This window comes from Macaca nemestrina, chromosome 12 (genome assembly GCF_043159975.1).
Source record: "Macaca nemestrina isolate mMacNem1 chromosome 12, mMacNem.hap1, whole genome shotgun sequence".
Taxonomy (NCBI): Eukaryota; Metazoa; Chordata; class Mammalia; order Primates; family Cercopithecidae; genus Macaca; species Macaca nemestrina.
Window position 1 is genome coordinate 111696479 of NC_092136.1, and position 22718 is coordinate 111719196.

Below are 22718 nucleotides of genomic sequence, written 5' to 3' on the forward strand. Positions count from 1 at the left end.
CGTGCCTGTAGTCCCACCTATTCGGGAGGCTGAGATGGGAGGATGGCTTGAGCCCAGGAGGTGGAGGTTGCAGTGAACAGAGATTGTGTCACTGCACTCCAGCGTGGGCAACAGAGCGAGACCCTGTCTCAAAAAGAAAAAAAATAGAGAAAAATAAAATCTCACAATCCCCAAACTAAAGGTGAAAGCAAAGCAAGCAAGCAAGACAAAAGGGACCTATAATGAAGGAAGAAACAGTGGGTGGAAAGTGGCTGTGCAAAGCACTGACAGGGACTCCCAACTTGTTTCCGAAGCTACAAACAGGCCTTGTTGCTCATGAAGCCAACTCCAATATCCTGGAGAGGCATTTCCCACCAGATTCCTACAACCAAACACTCTCAGCACACTTAGATAGGCACCCACCATTGAGCTGGTGATTTATTGCAACCCTCTCCCTTCACTCCTCTCTGGGGACTCTCAGAGTAGGCAATACATCTGCCCACTTGTCAGCTATTTCATTCGTGTAGCAATTATATCATGCTTTGAAGAAAAAAAAAAAATTCTCTTTTATTTTAGAAAGTATGTAATATGAGATGGCCACAGAGTAACAAATGTGTCTGGTCTAAAAAGTGATATTGTCAAATAGCTTGGATTCCATATCCTGAGAGTTTGATAAACCTTTATAAAATTAGCCAGAGAGACATGGCAAACTCAGGGAATGGAAGTTGCAGCTCTGGTACTAGTTGTGTGAGCAGGGACTAGAACATGGTGATTAAGATCTTATGCCTGGATCTTCTCTCAAACTAATGGGGTCTGGGGTTTGTAGGCCTCTAATAAGGCAAAGCAGCAGCCAATTAGGAAAAGAAGTGAATGAACATCGGGGCTGTCATTCTCCCAAATGGTCTAATACCATTTAGCCTTATTTAGTAAGTACTACTCCATCAGTCCAACAATAAGGATGTTGCTTATCTTGCAACAACTTCAACAGGCTTCTTCATACATTCACAGACATGTGGAATTCCTAAATTTGCCCCAATCACAAAATTGTCCCAATCATCTTTAGGTTGCAACTCCCAGAAGTGGAGACTCCAATTACATATAACTCACAGTATAATTTTTTTTTTTTTTTTTTTTTTTTGTTGAGACTCAGTCTCGCTCTGTCACCAGGCTGGAGTGCAGTGGTGTGATCTCAGCTCACTCCAACCTCCACCTCCTGGGTTCAAGCGATTCTCCTGCTTCAGCCTCCCGAGTAGCTGGGACTACAGGCACGCACCACCACGCCCAGCTAATTTTTGTATTTTTAGTAAAGACGGGGTTTCACTATGTTGGCTACTATGGTCTCGATCTCTTCACCTCATGATCCACTCGCCTTGGCCTCCCAAAGTGCTGGGATTACAGGCGTGAGCCACCGTGCCTGGTCGATTCCATTTTTTTTTTTTTAAACAAACAAACAAACATGCTGGTACTGCCTTCAAACTACACCAATTGCTTCTCTTTCAGACAGCTGAGGCCCAATCTAGGCTACAATAATAAGAAATGTCAGCAAGTTAAATCAAATAAGTAAACTATGGGCAAATTCATATAGTAAATGGACTGTGGAGCAAATAAACTATATCTATATATCTTCTTTCTGCCATCCTGCTTTTTGGAACAAGTCTCTTTATTCGGGTCATATTAAAGCAAGATGATCATATATTTCAATTTATCCAGGACAGGACCCCTTTTACTTTCAAAAGACTTCTGATATGGATGATACATTATAGATTACCTTACATAAAAGCAAATTCAAACCACCCAAAGAGGTAAATAGAACTTTTTGATGCTGACTTTTAGGCCCCTCATCCAACAGGCATTTTATATTTTTCCACTTTTACTCATGATTGCTTCTTGAATTAAATAAGTGATTCTTCCCTCCTTACCACCAGTACTTATTTAATCCTACTTTTCTTCAGCTCAAGCACCCCCTCTTTCAGGAAGCCTTCCAAGTGTACTCTAACCTCCATAGGTCCCTCCTTTTTTTAAAGTTCTAGCATGATTTGGTGCCTCTATGGTCTTAACACTATTTTCTTTTTTTCTGAGATGGAGTCTCGCTCTGTCGCCCAGGCTGGAGTGCAGTGGCGCGATCTCGGCTCACTACAAGCTCTGCCTCCCAGGTTCACACCATTCTCCTGCCTCAGCCTCCCAAGTAGCTGCGACTACAGGCGCCCGCCACCACGCCCAGCCAAGTTTTTGTATTTTTAGTAGAGAGAGGGTTTCACCGTGTTAGCCAGGATGGTCTCAATCTCCTGATCTCATGATCTGCCTGCCTCGGCCTCCCAAAGTGCTGGGATTACAGGTGTGAGCCACTGTGCCTGGTCTGGTCTTAACACTATTTTCAAGTTGTTTTCATGTGTGTAGGTCTTCCTACAAAAGTTATAAGTTATTCAAGGGAAAAGTCTGTGTCTAATCACTTATTTTATGTGCCTTAAAGAATCTAACTCTAGGCCGGGCGTGGTGGCTCATGCCTGTAATCCCAGCACTTTGGCAGGCTGAGGCAGATGGATCACAAGGTCAGAAGATTGAGACCATCCTGGCTAACATGGTGAAACCCTGTCTCTACTAAAAAATACAAAAAATTAGCCAGGCGTGGTGGCATGTGCCTGTAGTCCCAGCTACTTGGGAGGCTGAGGCAGGAGAATCACTTGGACACAGGAGGCAGAGGTTGTAGTGAGCCAAGGTCATGCCACTGCACACCAGCCTGGGCGACAGAGCGAGACTCCCTCTCAAAAAATAAAAAATAAAATAAAAAAGAATCTAACTCTATAACAAGGACATACCAGATATTCAGTAAATACTTTCTGATCTCCAAACCTGCCCAACCAGCTGACTTAGGAACATACCAGGAAGACTCCAAGTGTCTCCCCACTGTTCCACTTGCAACACCCTGTACTTTCCTCTTCAAGCACATAGTACATATTGTAATTACCTATTGATTTGCGTGGCTATTTGTTGAAGGTCAGCCTCACCATTGTATTGTAAGGTCCAAGAGGACAGGGACCTGGTATGTACTGTTGTTTATCCCTGTCTACCTACAGTTTATCATAGTGCCTGGCAGTGTTCAATCAATATTTGCTAACTGGAGAAGAGTTGGACAGACAGACAATGGAAGAAAGAATAAATGATCTGAGAAAAATAAACAATAAAAAAAGCAGGTTTAGATTTTAGGAACTTAAACATTTGAGAAATTAACCTACTTACATTTCTAAACAGATCATGTGGCTATGTGTCATAGGCCTATTAAAACCTTTTCCTTTTCTCAGAAAGAGCCAGTGAATAGTGAGGTGTGCAGCCCCATCTTATCTAGGGTCTAAGACATAAGTGACCATTATATACGAATGGACCATTATTTCTCCTTAATATATAAATTGCCTAAGTACAAAAACCATTGTTTCAAGATGACAGAGGAACTTTAATTGCTCCAGTAAATAAGTGTGAAGGCATTTCAAGATTATGCTCACAAAAGCATTTCATGCACCATCTCAGCTCTGAGGCACACAGGCTCTGACAATACAGTCTACCTTAATTGGCCCAAAGTCAGCAACATCATATGTCATGGTGCTCACAGATAGAAACTGCTGTGGCAAAACTGGCTGTAGCATCCTGCTGTTTTTGCAGTTAGACCAATATATACTAGAAAATGCTGAGGAAGATAAGTGTAAACAAAATCGTATAATTCTGGAACGCTTGATAGCCTGCTAATTAATTAAAAGGCTTAACATTTCCATGTTTTAGAATGTAAACGGACTTTCATATATTCAATCTCATTTAATTCTTATACAATCCTAGAAAATACATAAAATAGTTACCTGTTTTACTGATATGGAAATTTTGGAATCAGAATGGTACGAACACCAAGTGGCCAGGATTAAATTCACAGGTCTTCAAACCCCATGCTGTCTTCACTGTCCTTTACATATGAACTGTACCTCTTTGGCTCTTGACCCAAATGATTCTTTCTTTCTCAACAGGTGGTTGTGAAAATCAGGCTCTGAACAGTTTATGGGAAGAAAATTCTCTGAAGGCATTCCCCAGTTACCAGCAAGGTTGCTTGAGATCTGCTGTCCCCTCAGAGCTGGGGATCTTTCCAGGCCCAGGTCTCGTGTTGTCACAGTTTTCTCAAATCAAAAATGAAGGCACAATAGAGCCCCACCCCAAATACTATAATAAACAACAAGCCAGGTACCAAAGAACACGTGTGATGCTGAGAACTTCCTACCATCACTGCTGCTTCTATCTCTCCAGCTGTCTATTACTACTCCAGTTCTGGCAATGTTTTGAACACCCATCCATGATCCTACCACCTTTCACTGTCTCCCACTCTCCCAATACTTTCCCCCAACTTCCCTCCTTACCAGCTTCTTAAGGTCATGGTCACTCATTAGATCACTTCCCTGCAGAAACCTTCAGTTCTCTTGTCCCTTCAGGCTCTGTTGAACTTTCTTAACTAAAGCCCAAGCCCCTACACAAAGATATACAGAGAAGGTTCATAGCAGCATTATTCCTGATAGCCAAAAAGTGTAAACAATGGAAATGTCCACCAGTTAGTGAAGGATTAAACAATGGAACAGTATTCAGCAATAAAAACAGACAACTACTGATAAATGCTATAACATGAATGAACCTCAAAAACAGGCTGAGTGAAAGAAACCAGACACTAAACTCCACATATGATTCCACTTACATGAAATATCCAGAAAAGGCAATCTACAGAAGCAGAGAATAGATTAGCGGGATCCCTGGAGATGGCAGTGGGAATGAGGTATCTTACTGGAGTGATAACAGTGTTTTAAAATTGAACTGTGGTAATGGTTTTACAACTTGGTAACTTCAGTAATAATCATTTAATTGTATACTTTAAAATGGATGAACTGGATGACATGTAAATTACACTGCAATAAAGTTAAAAAAAAAACAAAAACAAAAACAAAACACCCTGGTTAAATTTACCTGTTTTGTGCCTCACAGTGAAGCTGTAACTATACATAAGTGAAGAAGCAAAAAGCAACTACATGGCCCCATTTAAGGCTCCAACGGGTTCTGGATCCTGTCCTCCAATCATACTGTATTTCTGCAGCTTCTGTGTCTCTCGCTCTCCTCAATTATTTCACACCTTCTTTCTCCTCAAATCTCTTACCACCTCATCCCTTAAGCTCCTTTCTCAGCTGATAATCCCACTTCCTACTTCACTGAGAAAGGCAAGGCCACTGGAAGAAAATGTCCAGATTCCTACCATCACACTCCCAAAAATGCAATACTTCAGTATAAATTTAGCAACATTCATGGATAGGATGACTCAGTATTGTCAAGATGTCAGTTCTTCCCAATTTGATCTATAGATTAAATAAAATCTCAATCAAAATCCCAGCAAGTTATTTTGTGGATGTTGACAAACTGATTCTAAAGTTTATATGGAGAGGCAAAAGACCCAGAATCCACAAAATAATATTAAAGAAGAATAAAGTTGGTGAGGTGCAGTGGCTCATACCTGTAATCCCAATACTTTGGGAGGCCGAGGTGGGAGGATCACTTGAAGTCAGGAGTTCGAGACCAGCCTGGCCAACACTGTGAAACTCCATCTCCACTAAAAAAAAACAACAATAGCCAGGCGTGGTGGCACATGCCTGTAATCCCAACTACTTGGGTGGCTGAGGCAGGAGAATCTTTTGAACCCGGGAGGCAGAGGTTGCAATAAGCCAAGATCGTGGCACTGCACTCCAACCTGGATGACAGAGTAAGACTCCATCTCGGGGGAAAAAAAAAAGAACAAAGTTGGGGGATTGACACTACCCAACTGTGAGACTTACTATAAAGCTACAATAATCAAGACAGTGTGATACTGGAGAAAGAAAAGACAAATAGGTCAGTGGAACAGAATAGAGAGCCCAAAAGTAGATCCACATAAATACAGTCAAATATAAATCTCTGACAAAGGAACAAAGGCAACACAATAAAAAACAGATAGTCTTTTCAACAAATGGTGCTGGAACAACCATGCATCCTCATGCAAAAAAAATTAAATTTAGACACAGATCTTACACACTCCACAAAAATTAACTCAAAACAGGCCACAGACCTAAATATAAAAAGTAAAAGTGTAGGCTGGGCATGGTGGCTCACACCTGTAATCTCAACACTTTGGGACACCGAGGTGGGTGGATCACTTCCGGTCAGGAGTTCCAGACCAGCCTGGCAAACGTGGTGAAACCTTGTCTCTACTAAAAATACAAAAATGAGCTGGGCATGGTGGTGGGCGCCTGTAATCCCAGCTACTTGGGAGGCTGTGGCAGCAGAATCGCTTGAACCTGGGAGGTGGAGGTTGCAGTGAGTCGAGAGTGTGCCACTGCGCTCCAGCCTGGGCGACAGAGCAAGATTCCGTCTCAAAAAAGAAAAAGAAAAAGAAAAAAAAAAACCAACAAAGCTGAAAGTATAAAACTCCTAGAAGATAATATAGGAGAAAATCTAAATGAACTTGGGTTTGGCAATGACTTTTTAGATACAACACCAAAGGCATGATTTATGAAAAAAGAATTGAGAAGATGGACTTCATTAAAATAAAATATTTCTGCTCTGTGAAAGACACTGTCAACAGTGAGAAGACAAGCCACAGACTGGGAGAAAATACTTGCAAAAGACATATCAAATAAAGGACTGTTATCCAAAATACACAGGGAACTCTTAAAACTCAACAATAAGACTGGGTGTGGTGGCTTATGCCTGTAATCCGAGCGCTTTGGGGCGCTGAGGTGAGAGAACTACTTGAGCCCAGGAGTTAGAGGTTACAGTGAGCTATGACTACACCATTGTACTCCGGCCTGGGTGACAGAGCGAGACCCTGTCTCAAAAACAAACAAAAAACCCAACACTAAAAAAACGAACAACCCAATTAAAAAATACCCAAAGACTTAACAAACACCTCACTGAAAAAGATACTCAGATGGCAAATAAGCACATGAAAAGATGCTCTGCATCATATTAGAGAAATGTAAATTAAAACAACAATGAAATACCACTATACACCCATTAGAATGGCCAAAATTCAAAACACTGATAATCCCAAATGGCTGCAAGGATGTGGAGCAACAGGAACGCATTCATTCATTGCTGGTAGGAATGCAAAATGATACAGCCACTTTGGAAGACAATCTGGCAGCTTCTTGCAAAACTAAACAGACTCTTACCATACAATCCAGCAATCATTCGCCTTGGTATTACCCGAAGGAGTTGAAAATGTATGTCCACACAAACACCTGCACAGGGATGTTTATAGCAGCTTTATTCATAATTGCTGTTATGGGCTGTTTGTGTCCCCTCGAAATTCATATGTTGAAGTCTAATCACCAATGTGATGGTATTTGGAGGTGGGCCTTTGGGAGGGAATTAGGTCATAAGAGTGAAGCGCTCAAGAATGGGATTAAGGTCCTTATAAGACGAGGCTAGAGAGCTAGCTTGCCTTCTTTCAGCCATGTGAGGATACAAGTCAGCTGTCTGCAGCCAGAAAGATGGCCTCTACCAGAACCTTACTATACTGGCACCGTGATCTTGGTCTTCCAGCCTTCAAAACTGTGAGAAGTAAATGTTTGTTGTTTAAGCCACCCAGTTTATGATCATTTGTTATAGCAGTCTGAACTAAGACCACTGTCAAAACTTGGAAGCAACCAAAGATATCCTTCAGTAGGTGAATAAACTGTGGCACATCCAGACAATGGAATATTACTCAGAGTTCAAAAGAAATAAGCTATTAAGCCATGAAAAGACTCAGAAGAAACTTAAATGCAGCTTGCTAAGTGAAAGAACTCAATATGAAAAGCTTGCTGTATGATTCAAGCTATACAACATTCTGGAAAAGGCACAACTATGAAGACAGTAAAAAGATTAGTGGTTGTCCGGGAATGTAGCAGGGGAGAATAGAGCATGGAGGTAGAGCACAGAGTTTTGGAGCAGTGAAACTATTTCACATGAAACGGTAATGGGAGACACATGACATTATGCCATAGAACTGTGTAACACCAAAGAGTGAACCCTGGGCCGGACGCAGTGGCTCACGCCTGTAATCCCAGCACTTTGGGAGGCCAAGGCGGGCAGATCACGAGGTCAGGAGATCAATACCATCCTGGCCAACATGGTGAAACCCCGTCTCTACTAAAAATACAAAAAATTAGCCGGGCATGGTGGCGGGCGCCTGTAGTCTCAGCTACTCGGGAGGCTGAGGCAGGAGAATGACGTGAACCTGGGAGGCGGAGCTTGTAGTGAGCCGAGATTGAGCCACTGCACTCCAGCCTGGGTGACAGAGAGAGACTCTGTTTCCAAAAAAAAAAAAAAAAAAAAGAGTGAATCCTAATGTAAACCGTGGGCTTTGGATGATAATGATGTGTCTATGTAGGTTCATCCACTGCTTTTTCGTTGTTGTTGTTGTTGCTGTTTTGAGACAAGGTCTCGCTCTGTCGCCCAGGTTGGAGTTGGAGTGCAGTGGTGCGATCTTGGCTCACTGCGACCTCTGCCTCCCAGGTTCAAGCAATTCTCATGTCTCAGCCTCCTGTGTAGCTGAGACTATAGGTGTGCACCACCACACCCAGCTAATTTTTTTTGTATTTTTAATAGAGACAGGGTTTTGTCATGTTGGCCAGGCTGGTCTCGAACTCCTGGCCTCAAGTGATCTACCTACCTTGGCCTCCCAAAGTGCTGGGACTACAGGTGTGAGCCACTGCACCTGGCCATACTAAAAGTTTTTTTTAAAAAGATAAAAAATCTCCAGTTATCACTTTTCCTGACACCCACCACCAGATATGTCCTATTTCCCTGCTTCCCTGTATAGCAAAACTCTTCAAAAGACTTGTCCATATTTGCTATCCCAATTCTTCTACTGTTCTCACTTCAACCTTTCTAATCAATCTCTCCAGTCCCTACACCCCACCTACTTCACCCAAATTGCCTTTACCAGTTGCCAAATCTAATGGACAGTTGTTATTCTTCATTTTACTTGTTTTATCAACAGCTTCTGACACAGGTGACCACTCCTTCCTCCTGAAAACATTTTCTTCCCTTAGCTTCCAGGGTACTCTCCTCTCCTGGGTTTCCTACTACTTTACTGATGATCGCCCTCAGTCACCTTTGCTGGTTCCTCCACTTCTCCCTAATCTCTATATACTGGAGTTTCCCTGGCCTCATCTCGTCCCTAACTTCGTTCTCTCCTTTGGTGATCTCATCCAGTCTCATGTTTTTAAAAAATATCATCTAAATGCCAACAGTTCTAAATGAGTCTGAGTCTCTAGCTCAGACTTCCCCCTTGAACTCTAGACTGTATGTCTAGCTGTCAGTTCAATAATTCTATTTGCCTGGCAACTGACCAGTTAAGTTTGACTGATATCGAACTTAACTAAAGCTTATCTCTCACTGTACCCCTAAAACCTGTTCTACTTGCAGTTTCTCCCATCTCAATTAATAGCAATTTCATTTTTCTAGTTTCTTGGATCAAAATCCCTAGGGATCATCTTTCCCTCCTTTCTTTCACACCTCAAATTCAGTGCATTTCTCTATATCCTCAGCATAACTACCTCTCATTATCTCCACTGCCCTCTCCCTGATCTGAAGAACCCTCATCTCTTGCCTGGCCTATTGCAAGAGTGGCCTAACTGGTCTCCCTGCTTCTATTCTTACTTGCTACCATTTATTCTCAGCACAGAACTGAAAATGATCCTTTTAAAAGTTATATCAAGTCTCTGCTCAAAACCCTACAGTGGCTCCCCATTTAATTGAGAGTATAGGCCTTTCAACAGCCTACAAAGCTCTTTATAACCTGCACTCTCACTCCTACTGCACTCTGACCACACCACCTGCTATTCTTCACTCTTGCTCAGCTCCAGCCTCACTGGCCTCCTGTTTCTTCCTCATGCCACAGCGTTTCACTAGCTGTTCCCTCAGATGTCCACATGGCTAATGCCCTTACATCTTTCAAGTCTTTGTTTGAATATCATCTTTTCATTGAGGGCAACTCTGACCACCCTAGCTCAAAGTGTAACCCCCAGCTCTCATGGAACTCTCAATGCTTCTCTTAACCTAATACACTTTTTCCTTGCATTTATCATCCTCTAATATACTATATAACTTATTTTCTTATACATTATATGTCTTCCCTACCCACCTCCAAACAAGCTTCACTAGAAGAAAGTCTTTGTTTTATTCACTATATGTCCAAATCACCTAGAACACTGCAGGCTCCCAAAAAATATTTGTTAAGGGCCAGGAGTGGTGGCTCACGTCTATAATCCTAGCACTTTGGGGCTCAGGTCACGCCACTTTGCTCCAGACTGGGAGACAGAGCAAGACTCCATCTCAAAAAAAAAAAAGAAATTGTTAAGGCTGGGTGCCATGGGTCATCCCAGCACTTTGGGAGACTGAGGTGAGCGGACAGCTTGAGCTTACAAGTTTAAAACCAGCTTGGGCAATATGGCAAAACCCCGTCGCTACAAAAAATACAAAAATTAGCTGGGCATGGTGGCAGGTGCCTTGGGAAGCTGAGGTGGGAGGATTGCTTGAGCCCAGGAGGTAGAGGTTACAGTGAGCTGAGATTGTGCCACTGCACTCCAGCGTGGTGACAGAGTGAGACTGTCTCAAAAAAAATGTTTGTTGTTGCTGTTAAGAAGAAGCACTATTTCCCATTACGTAGAAATGGCACTCCTAGAAATTATGTATCAGATACTTGAGGGAATGACTTCAGGCTACAAAAAGACTTACAGGATGAGAGTGTGGCTCAAGAGCCTATATTCGAGAATCACTCAAGAACTCAGGTGCCTCTTGACTGCCCTCCTCTCCCCAACCATCCCATCCTTGCCAGTTGTAATTATCTATAAAGTCACTGAAGAGACTCAGTCTAAAAGCACAATGACCTGCCTGGGCTACTGCAGCTCACCAAACTTAGTTTTGGCCTCACTTCTATGACCAAGCTAGTGACCTGGTATCCAGGTCAGCATCTCGGCCTTCCTGCTAGTCCAGCTTTAATTGAATTCACTCAGAACTGGATTCTTACTTACTCGTGAAGAACCAGCCTTATACCTCCATTTCAGTAATTAGGGACCCTTGCCTTTCTCTCTATATTTCATTTCCTGTCTTGGTATCCTGATCAATATTTTGGTTCCTCAGACTTACACCTAGTACCTGTGCTTACTTCACCTTTCTGGAGTCCTGTCCTGGGCCCAGTCCCAGTTTCTGAGCCCCAGACCTGACTCTCAGGACCAGGTCCTCTGTCTTTTGCTTCCTTCCAGACCTCCTGGCTCCTGGGCTCTGCTCACCAGGCCTCCCTGTATCTCCCTAACTCCAACTGTCTATTTACCTGGACCTCTGCCCTCAGACACCTTGACCCCTCCAACTCCCCTTCCCCATTACTCCCTTACCTGAATGCTTGATCCCCTCTTATCATTAATTCTGAGACCTTTCTGAAGAGCGAGCCAAGCCCTGGTCCATTTGGTCTCTCTATTTAAGACTGAATAAGGTGTATCTCAGCCCTGGCTGAGCCTTGAGCCTGAAAATAATGAACATGAACTTCTAGTTCCTCAAAGGGCATAGTCAATCTTCCTAACAGTGTCAAAATGCTCTCAGCTGAAGCTGGTTGCCAAAAATAATCAGTGTCAAACACTTGTGCTTTCTTCAGCAGACCTATGTGCTTTACTTGGATCCTTTCACTTGGGTGAAACCAGAATATACTTTGCATTCTGCTGCCTCAAAAAAGAAATCCTTTAGATTTCTCAGGAAACTGGGCCCAAATAAAAAGAAAACAATGGGCCGGGTACGGTGGCTCACGCTTGTAATCCCAGCACTTTGAGAGACCAAGGCGGGTGGATCACCTGAGGTCAGGAGTTGGAGAAGAGCCTGGCCAATATAGCAAAACCCTGTCTCTACCAAAAATACAAAAATTAGCCAGGCGTGGTAGTGTGTGCCTGTAATCCCAGCTACTTGGGAGGCTGAGGCAGGAGAATCACTTGAATCCGGGAGGCAGAGGTTGTAGGGAATTGAGATCACACCAGCCTGGGCAACAGAGTGAGACTCCATCAAACACACACACACACACACACACACACACACACACACACACACACAAACACACACACGATGGTTACTAGAGTCAGCCCAGGACTGGAAATTATAAAATCCTAGAATCCAATTTTTACCCTTACTAGTCCTGGAATATCCCATAGGATTAAAGCCACATACCTAGAAGCATCAAGGAATGGTCTATAGGCCAAGCTGATCCATTCTTCTTTATTGGATGAATATTTTGGCTCCCGAGGTGTTTCTCTCATGGTGTCCAAATCCACTAAATAATGGCATTTACTGATATCGATCTGAAATGGAGAAAGGCCAACTCTTCATTAGTAATTTCGAAGGTTCCTTCTGGGTAGAGAACAGCAATTGCAATCCTAAAAATTCACAGAGCTTTGGAGGAACAAACATCCAAGTCTTCAGACAATGTTGCCTGTGCTCTCTCCACTCAGATAAGAGTATTCAGGCTCTTGTGGGGGACAGGCACACTCATTCAGACATATGTAGGCTTTGGCTGGTCTGATTCCAGGTTGAGTTCTTAAGTCCTTCTAGTCCCATAGACACTTCCAAAGCCACTACAAGCCCACGGTCTACTTCTGGAAAACCTATCGTCTTCTGCTCACTAATGCTCCCTTCCAGTCCAACACCTCTTATTCCACAGACTCAAAGGGCATGACTAAACACAGATGCTAATGTGTGAGAAGGCCCGCCTCTCCTGACAGCCATGGGAGGTTACACTACACCTCACAGGGGTACAGAAATATCATGCATATCATCTCCTTCAAATATTCAACAGAATTGACAGAGACATGGGAACAGCCCCTGCAGCAAAAGTTTAGTAAAAGTGAGATATCAGAACTCTGCTTCTGTTAATACTATGTATTATATTAATATCGTGTATTAACAAAAGCAGAGTCAGCCAGTTGCTGATAACATGGATCTATCAGAATATTGTAAATGCTCAAAGGAGAATATTAAAATATTTCATTTAAAACAATGCTGAGCCAGGTGCGGTGACTCTCGCCTGTAGTCCCAGCCCCTTGGGAGGCCGAGGTGTGCAGACCTCTTGAACCCAGGAGTTCAAGACCAGCCTGGGCAACATGGTGAAACTCCATCTCTATAAAAAAAATATAAAAATTAGCTAGGTGTGGTGGCACACACCTTTAGTTCCAGCTACTCATGAGGCTGAGGTGGGAGGATCACTTGAGCCTCGGAGGTCAAGGCTGAAGTTAGCCAAGATCATGCCACTGCATTCCAGCCTGGGCAAAAGAGAGACCTGCTTCAAAAAAATATTTTTAAAACAATTAAAACCAAAAAAGAGTCCTCTTAGGTAGTTAGACGTCAGCTAAGATAAAGACTATTTGAAACATGTACAGATATGCAGTAAATATCACACTTGACGTTGAAGGACTAAAAGCTTTTCCTTTGGGATCCAGAATAAGTCAAGGCTGCTTGCTATCACTACTCTGTTCAACACTGTACTAGAGAATCTAGTCAGTAGGGTAAGACTAGAAAAAGAAACACAAGGCAGAATAAATATAAAGGAAGAAACAAAACTCATTCATCACAATGATATAATTGGTCCAGAAGACTCTACAAATAAATTTTGGAATTATTAAGAGAGTTTAGCAAAATTCAGACTTAAAGGATATCAATCAATGTCATATACTCCATAGCTATAAACAAAATGAAATTTTATAAAAATACAATTTAAAGCATTTGAAAATGTTTACCTTAGAATAAATCTAATAAAACATGAGAGTGCTCTATAAAAAAGTACAGAATCTTATTGGCCAGGCACGGTGGCTCACGCCTGTAATCCCAGCACTTTGGGAGGCCAAGGCGGAGAGATCACCTAAGGTCAGGGGTTCGAGACCCACCTGGCCAACATGGGGAAACCCCATTTCTACCAAAAATACAGAAATTAGCTGGGTTTGGTGGCACATGCCTGTAATCCCAGCTACTTGGGAGGCTGAGGCAGGAGAATTGTTTGAACCTGGGAAGCGGAGGTTGCAGTGAGCCAAGATTGCGCCATTGCACACCAGCCTGCAACAGAGTGAGACTGTCTCAAAAAAAAAAAAAAAAGAAAGGATAGAATTTTATCAACAAACACCCATCAACAGATAGATTCATGTGGTATATCCACATCATTAAAATGTGGTATATTCATACAATAGAATAGTACTCAGCCATAACAAGGAATGAAGTTCTGATACATGTTACGTCACAGATAAACCTTAAAAATATTGCTGTGACTGAAAGAGGCCAGGCACCAAAGTCCACATATATATGATTCCATTTATATGAAATGTTCATAATAGGCAAATCCTCCAAGACAGAAAGCAGAGGTTACTATGAACTGGGGAGTGGCTGCTTAATGGATATTTAATGGGTATTGGTTTTTTGGGGGGCATAATAAAAATCTTCTAAACTTGGATACTGGTGAGAGTTGCACATTATAAATGTACTAAAAGCCATTGACTTGTATACTTTAAAATGATTAAAATTGTAAATTTTATGTTGTGCACATTTTACAATTAAAATATCATTAAAATTGTAAATTTTATCTCAAATAATTTTTTGTTACACAATAAAGTAGACTTTATTAATGAAGTGATATATATTTTATTCCTAGACAAAAACCTTACTATTATAAAGATGTCAATTCTAAACAAGTTGATTGATAAATTAAATATAATCTCAATCAAAATCCCAACAGACTTTTTTGAAACTCAACAAGCGGATTCTAAAACGTGTATGGAAAGGCAGAAGGACAAGAATGGCCAAGGTACTCTTAGAAAAGAAGAATAGGCTGGGCGTGGTGGCTCACACCTGTAATCCCAGTACCTTGGGAGGCCAAAGTGGGAAGATAGCTTGAGGCCAAGAAATCGAGATCAGCCTAGGCAAGACAGTGAGACTCTGTTTCTACAAAAATTTAAAACTTAGCCGGGCATGGTGGTGTACACCCATAGTCCTAGCTACTCAGGAGATTGAGGCAGGAAAATTGCTTGAGCCCAGGAGGTTGAGACAGCAGTAAACTATGATCATGCCACTGCATTCCAGCCTGGATGACAGAGCAAGACGTCATCTCTAAAAAGAAAAACAACAAGGTGGGGGCTTAGTTACTATAAAGCTATAGAAATTAATACAGTAGGCCATGTGCAGTGGCTCATGCCTGTAATCCCAGCACTTTGGAAGGCCGAGGCAGGTGGATCACCTGAGGTCAGGAGTTTGAGACCAGCCTGGCCAACATGGTGAAACCCCGTCTCTACTAAAAATACAAAAATTAGACAGGCATGGTGGTGGGCATCTATAATCCCAGCTACTCAGGAGGCTGAAGCAGGAGAATTCCTTGAACCTGGGAGGCGGTGGCTGAAGAGAGCCAAGATCGTGCCACTGCACTCCGGCCTGATGACAGAGCAAGACTCTGTCACAAAAAAAAAAAAAAAAAGAAAAAGAAAAAGAAAAAAAATTAATACAGTGAGGTATCAGTGCAGGAATAGATCAACAGACCAATGAAATAGAACAAAGAGCTAGATCAGACGCAGGTACATGCAGACCCTTATTTATGACAGAAGTGACACCACAAAGAAGTGGATGGTCTTTTCACCAACTGGTGCTGGGACAACTGGATATCCCTTATGGGAAAAATGAAAATGAACCTCAACCTCACTCCACATGCAAAAATCAACTTTAGATGGATTATAGGCCTAAAAATGAAAATATAAAGCTCTTAGAAGATAATATAAAAGAATAGCTTCAAGATCTTGAGTAAAAGTTTGTAGATAAAGCATTAATTATAAAAAAGAATGACAGATACATTTGACTATATTAAAGTTGAGAATATCTTTTCATCAAAAGACACATTAAGGCCAGGCGCAGTGGCTCACACCTGTAATCCCAGCACTTTTGGAGGTTGAGGTGGAAGGATCACTTGAGGCCAGGAGTTCGAGACCAGCCTGAGCAAAATAGTGAGACCCCATCTCTACAAAAAATAAAAAAATTAGCTGGGTGTGGTGGTGCACACCTGTGGTCCTATTTGGGAGGCTGGGGCAGGAAGACTGCTTGAGTCCAGGAAGTAGAGGTTGCAGTGAGTCAAAAAACATTAAGAATTAAAAAAACACAGAATGAGAGAAGATATATGTAACACATTTAACCATTAAGGATTCATATCTAGAATATATAGAACTCCTACTAATCAACAAACCACCGAAAAGAAAAACGGGGAAGTGACTTAGGTACTTCATAAGAAGAAACTGAAATGGTCAAAACAAGTGAAAATGTGTTCAACCTCATTAGTAACCAGCAAATGCAAATGAAAACCACAATAAAAAATCACAGTATCGAGTGTTGGCCAGAATGTGAAGCAACAATTATAAATTACTGGCAGGAAATAAAGTTGGTAAGAGATCTTTAGAAAACTATTTGGCAAAATCTACTAAAATTGAACATATGTATTTTCTATGATCTAACAATTCTACCCCTAGTTATTAGATTGAACCACATGAAATTATTATTTGATGTTTGAGCCACAAAAATGGTAATTTCATATGGTTCAACCTAATGTATATCCAACAGAAATGCCTGCACCGAAAGAAAAGAATGTCCAAAGTGGTGTTATTTGTAGTAACCCAGATTGGAAACAAAAACACCATCAACAATAAAATAATAAGTAAATTGTGCTAAAGTCATACAATGAAATATTAGTAAGAGAGAATAAATTATAGCTATAGCAATAACGTGTGATTATTATAAACAAAATGTTGAGTGAAAGGATCAAGACACAAAAGGATAAATGCAGTGTGATTCAGGCAAAATGAACCTAAATCATTTAGGGACACATGTAGAAGTCATAAATCTAAAGAGAAAAGCAAGAAAATCATTACCACAGGAGTCAGGAGACTCCCTCAGAACAGGGGTGTGGGTAGGTGATCAAAAAGAATTCTGGGGGAGCTCCTGGGTGCTGGCAATGTTCTATTATTTGACCTGGGTTACACAGACACGTGCTCTATTATTATTACTACTAATTTACTGTACAAATACTTTATACACATTTAGGCTTATAGATTATACATGACTAGAAGGTTTTTTAAAAGTGCAGACAGGAACAAGTTGGTCATCTCTGGCTTACAGTAAACTCTGTTCTTCCCCAACCTCCACCTTACAGGAATGTTCTCATTCTCTCCCAGCATTATTTATATGTAAAAAAGACTTCAGTCTCACATCTGTCTCTACATATGGCCTATTCCTCCAGGGGAGAGAAAGCACACTGAGAATTGACGTCAGACCCAATTCCATTCCACATAACTCTCTAAAAATGATCCTTTGCATAAACACTTCAGGAAGTAGCCTTTTTGGTCTGAACACCCACTCTGTATCTCCCAACGATTATAAGAACATGAAACAAGTTTTTAAAAGCTTTACAAGTGCCGTGCCTCTGTAAGCAAACAGAACCAGCAACAGACAGAGACACTGAGGGTCTTACGCTTAGACTTCTTTTGGTTAGGGAGCCCTCAGTATGACATTTTAATACTTGACCTCAGCGTGTTTTTTTCTGGCCAGGCACACTACAGGTCTGGTTATCTAGATTTGGTGTCGGGTACAAGGCCTACCAGGGATGTGGGTGGAAACTAATTAATATGCGACTGTATCAGTCAGATTAGGCTTCACTTACCATATCATCCCTAAGCAAATTCCATTTAAAGTAAAGGTCTTAGAAAGATATCAAGGCCCAATCTGAGCAACATAGTGACAGCCCATCTCTACAAAAAAAATTTTTTTTTTAAATTGGCTCAGCGTGGTGGCTCGCACTTGTAGTCCTAGTCACTTGGGAGACTGAGGCGGGAGGACCGCTTGAACCCAAGAGTTCGAGGCTACGATCAGCTATGATTGTGCCACTGCACTCCAGCCCAGGAAACAGAGCAAGACCCTGTCTCTAAAAAAAAAAAAAAAAAAAGAAAGAAAGACACCGAAGCAAAATCATATTAATCAAGAGGCTAATCCATTAGAAAAACTTTTAACCTCTTTTTCACCATCTCTGGGAAGCAGCTGATGAACAACTCAAACACACAAGGACAAAGGCCTCCAGCAGAAAATGATTAGGTATGATCAAGGGCAAGTTCTTCATTCAAGAACAACTAAGGTTATTAGAAAAGGAGCTCAAAGTCAGCCAGCCCAGATTCAGGCCTGGGTTCTACCACAAACTGGCTGAGTGACTCACAATCTTTTTAGTTCTTATACCTCATTTTCTTCTTCTGATAATAAAGATAATACCACTTACCTCAAAGAGTTATAATGAGGATTAAATAAGATGATTCATTTAAATAAAACTGGTAAACTGGAAAGGACTATAAAAATAGCTGTAATATCGGAAGGAACCCTTGACCAGCTCTATGAAATGTGAGTATTCAGCTGGTAGAAACAATCCCTGGAACAGTAGAGCTCATTAAAATAAATGATCCTTGTTTCAACCTAAGTTAGTGTCTATTATCAATTTAAGTTAAACCCAACATACAGGACAGAAGGATTACAATGTTAACCACTCACAGTCCCCAACTAGCAATGAATTAGCAGTATCCACCAAATGATATCAAAATAAATCTTCTTGGTTTTAGGTTACATTTTCTTGCCTCTTCACAATTCAGTAGTTTTGATTCGTTGTTGGGCACTATGATTTTACACTTTTGAGTATTGAATTTGTTGAATTTGTTTGAAGGGTGATACAATTTGCCCTGACAGGCAATAAAATTGTTTGCAGATCAAAAAGCAAAAAAGGAATCTTCTAGGCATCCTCAAAGCATTTATTAAATATCTATTTGGTGAATCCTAAACTAGAGTATATAAAATTGCATATAAGTCATAACATGTCCTTGTTCTTTTCTTCTGCTCACTGCAGCCTCAACCTCCTGGGTTCAAGTGATCCTCCCAAGTAGTTGGCACTACAGGCATACGCCACCATGCCTAGTTAATTTTTTTATTTTTATTTTTTGTAGAGACGGGGTCTTGCTATGCTACCTAGGCTGATCTTGAACTTCTGGCCTCAAGCAGTCTTCCTACCTCAGCTTCCCAAAGTGCTAGGATAAGAGGTATGAGCCACCATGCCCAGCTGACCAATCTTTCTTTCTTTCTTTTGGAGACAGAGTCTCACTCTGTCACCCAAGCTGGAGTGCAATGATGTGATTACAAATCACTGCAGCCTCAACCTCTTGAGCTCAAGTGATCTTCCCAGCTCAGCCTCCCAAGTGGTTGGGACCACAGGCATGTGCCACCATGCCTGGCTAATTTTTACATTTTTTAAAAATAGAGACAAGGTCTCACTAACTTTCCCAGGCTGGTCTTGAATTCCTGGGCTCCAGTGATTCCTCCCGCCTTGGCCTCCAAAAGTTCTGGGTTATAGGCATGAGCCACCACACCCAGCCCCAGCCATTCTTAAAGTTATAATTTAGGTAAGGAAATGACATTAGCATATATGAAATACAGAAAGTGTTATGAAAAATTCAGAGTTCAGATAGGATGAGATCACTGGAGGCTACAGTAGTTGAAAAGACTTCCTAGAGCTGGTAATAAAAGTTAAAGAGAAAACAGAGGGAAAAAGGCAGAAAGGAGCATGGTTGACAGGGGGAAGAAGAAGAATATCTACCTGTCCCAAAAGGTGTCTGTTGAGAAACAAAACAAGACCGAGACAGTCTAAGGACTGATAATGGAGGATCCAAAGGAAGAGAATCTGGATTTTGTGCATCAGGAATCTATTCTAGGTTTTTCAGCCAAGAAGTAAGATGATAAAAACAGGGTCTTAGAAAGAGAGGTCTATACTGGTTATGCTGCAGAAGATGAGGCAAGAAAGTGTTGGAGGAAAAAGCTGAAGTAAGTACTCTAGTTACTACTGTAATATCCAGTTGTGAAGTGATATTGCCTTCTGATATTTCTTTCTTAGGGACTCAGTCACCCAAGTTGCAGTGTAGTAGTGCAAATCACAACTCACCGCAGTCTCAACCTCCCCAGGCTCAAGTGATCCTACTACCTCAGCCTCCTAGGTAGCTGGGACAACAGGTGCACAACACCACGCCTGGCTAATTTTTTTGTATTTTGTAGAGCCGGGGTTTCACCATGTTGCCCAGGCTGGTCTCGAACTCCTGGGCTTAAGTGATCTACCTGCTTCTACATCACCTTCTGATATTTCTATGGCAGTGGGAATGAAGAAGAAAGGACAAATCTCACTTCTATTTCTCTCGTTTTTTTTTGAGACAGATTTTGCTCTGTTGCCCAGGCTGAAGTGCAGTGGCGCGGTCTCAGCTCACTGCAACCTCCACCTCGCAGGTTCAAGCGATTCTCCCCTGCCCCAGCCTCCTGAGTAGCTGGGATTACAGGCGCCCGCCACCACGGCTGGCTAATTTTTATATTTTTAGTAGAGATGGGATTTCACCATGTTGGCCAGGCTGGTCTCAAACTCCTGACCTCAAGTGATCTGCCCACTTTGGCCTCCCACAGTGCTGGGATTTCAGACGTGAGCCACCTCACCTGGCCCTCACTTCTGTTTCAAATGAAATCAGTGACAAGTGAACTAAGGCTGCAGTGAAGAATAGGTTTGGGTGACATTGAGGAAAGATGATAACTTGTGTCTTACACCTAATGAGGTGGAAAGAAGCATGGTGTATTCAAGTACAGTCATGCATCACTTAATGAGGGAGACAGGTTTTGAGAAATGTGTCTTAGATGATTTCATCATTATGTGAACATCATAGAGTGTATTTACACAGACCTAGACAGTATAGCCTATGACACACCCAGGCTGTATGGTATAGCCATAATAATCTTGTGGGACCACCATCAAATACGCAGTCTGCCCTAGATCAAAGCGTCACTGAGCAGCACACAACTGTAATTGAAAGAAGACCAATATGAGTGAAATACTGAGTTAGAGAACTGTTTTCTGTTCCTACTCCTGGAACACTCCCTGTTGTCCCCTCATAAATTCCTACTCATCCTTCAGATTTTAGCTAAAAATGATTTCCTTAAGAAAGACTTCACTGACCTCTTAAACTAGGGCAGGTCCTAAATTACATGCTCTCATAGCAACCAATACTTCTCAAAACATTTTACAATTATATTCTATTAATTAATTGGGAAATTCATTGTAAGCTCCATAAAATCTGGGGTTGTGTCTATCTCATTCACTCTTCTATGCCAAAAACCTAGCACAGTACAAAACATACGGTAGGTCCTAAGTAAATGTCTATTTAACAAATATGTGCAAGAATGCATGAAAAAAAGGGAGAGGAAGTGAAGGAGGGAAGAAAAGGTGAAAGAGTAGAAGAGAGACAAGAAACAAACAGATAGGGCCAAAGACCACAGATAAAGCTGAGAAGACACATGTAGTACTTGGCAGAAGGAAGAAGTGGAAGAAGCCAAGGATGAAAGGAACCAGAAGACAGGACATAGAAGAATCAAAGAAGTACACAGTTTTGAAAATCTGGGTGGAGAGTAGATTTCAAATGCTACAGAAAGGCTATGAGGAGCTGAAGACTGAGAAAAGGCAACAGGAGGAATGGGTTCAATAGTTGTATCAAATAATTTTATCGCAGTTTAGAATGCCATGTGGGGACAAGGAAAGAACTAATAGTCCAACCTCCTATTCTCAGTGACCTTCTCTGCTGTCTATCCAGCTGCCTGAGCCAAAGCCCCACAAGTCCTAAGACAGGAAGGATGTGAAGTTGCATTCAATCATCTATCAGCTGGAAATGACAATGACGCAAGTAGCTGTAAAAATAGAGATCTCTGGCAAGGGCCAACATGAGGTTCAGGGAACATCACAGAGAAACCATCTCCACACAGAAGACAGATCTTATTTCTCAAATGTCACTGAAAATCCTCTGGTAAACAACTGTCATCATGACTCCTCTAAGAGTCCAAGGGGATAATGTGAAAGATCAATCTAAATCAGCTGCCCTGTAAACTCCTAGGCAAGTGGGAGGATTAAAGCTGAGAAAACTGTTTAGACAGTTTGCCCACAGCTAAGTAAAATTTGGTCATAACTGAGGCTATCCAACAGCCACAATGGCTGACATATGTTATTAATTTAATACTTAGCTTTTAAGCAGCATTCAAAATGTCTTCCTTCCAAACACATAATAAATTCTGATTCATCACATCTCCTCAAATCCCTCTGTGAGCAACTGCAGCAAGGCCCAAGCCTTCTTACAGGTGAACCTTATAAGCTCTGTGAAGGCAAGAACTGAATCTGTCTTTATCAGTACAATAAACCTGGTGCCTGGTACAGTACCTGGCATACCTCAGGCAGTCAAAAAGTATTTATGGAAGGAAAGAATGGTGACCAGCTGCACCAGGATGCTGGACAACTTCCAACACCAAGCTGTTCAAAACTATGACCAGCTTATTTGTAAGTGCCAAGAATTTCTTCCCTTCGCTTCTAGCCCCTGGAGGACAATCTATTTCCTCCCTAATACCATACAATAAAGATCACATCATATTATAATAAATCTACTAAACAAAATCAAGGTGTTGGCATCTGGTAAGGGCCTTCTTACTGTGCCATCAAAATATATGACTCCATTCAGATCTATGAATGCGTTCCTGCTATTGGGAAAGGGATTAGAGAATCCAAAGGAAATAAACAGAATAATCACACTTAAGAGCAACTGTTTTAGTCC

General features: G+C 41.6%; 1 protein-coding gene across 9 annotated transcripts in view; it reads right to left on the reverse strand.

The window, feature by feature from the left end:
- LOC105493752 (ALG9 alpha-1,2-mannosyltransferase) overlaps positions 1-22718 on the reverse strand; it is a 101376-nt gene that overhangs the window by 16155 nt on the left and 62503 nt on the right. For 8 of the 9 annotated variants that reach the window (XR_011611238.1, XM_071075943.1, XM_071075941.1 and 5 more), the window contains one exon: positions 12223-12353. Coding sequence is in view for 6 of the 9 variants with exons in the window: in XM_071075943.1 (XP_070932044.1) it covers positions 12223-12353 (131 nt within the window). In the remaining 3 variants the exon portion in view is untranslated. Of the gene's footprint in view, positions 1-11405; positions 11534-12222; positions 12354-22718 lie in introns of those variants that run through there. The other variant, XR_011611237.1, reaches the window with a different exon arrangement.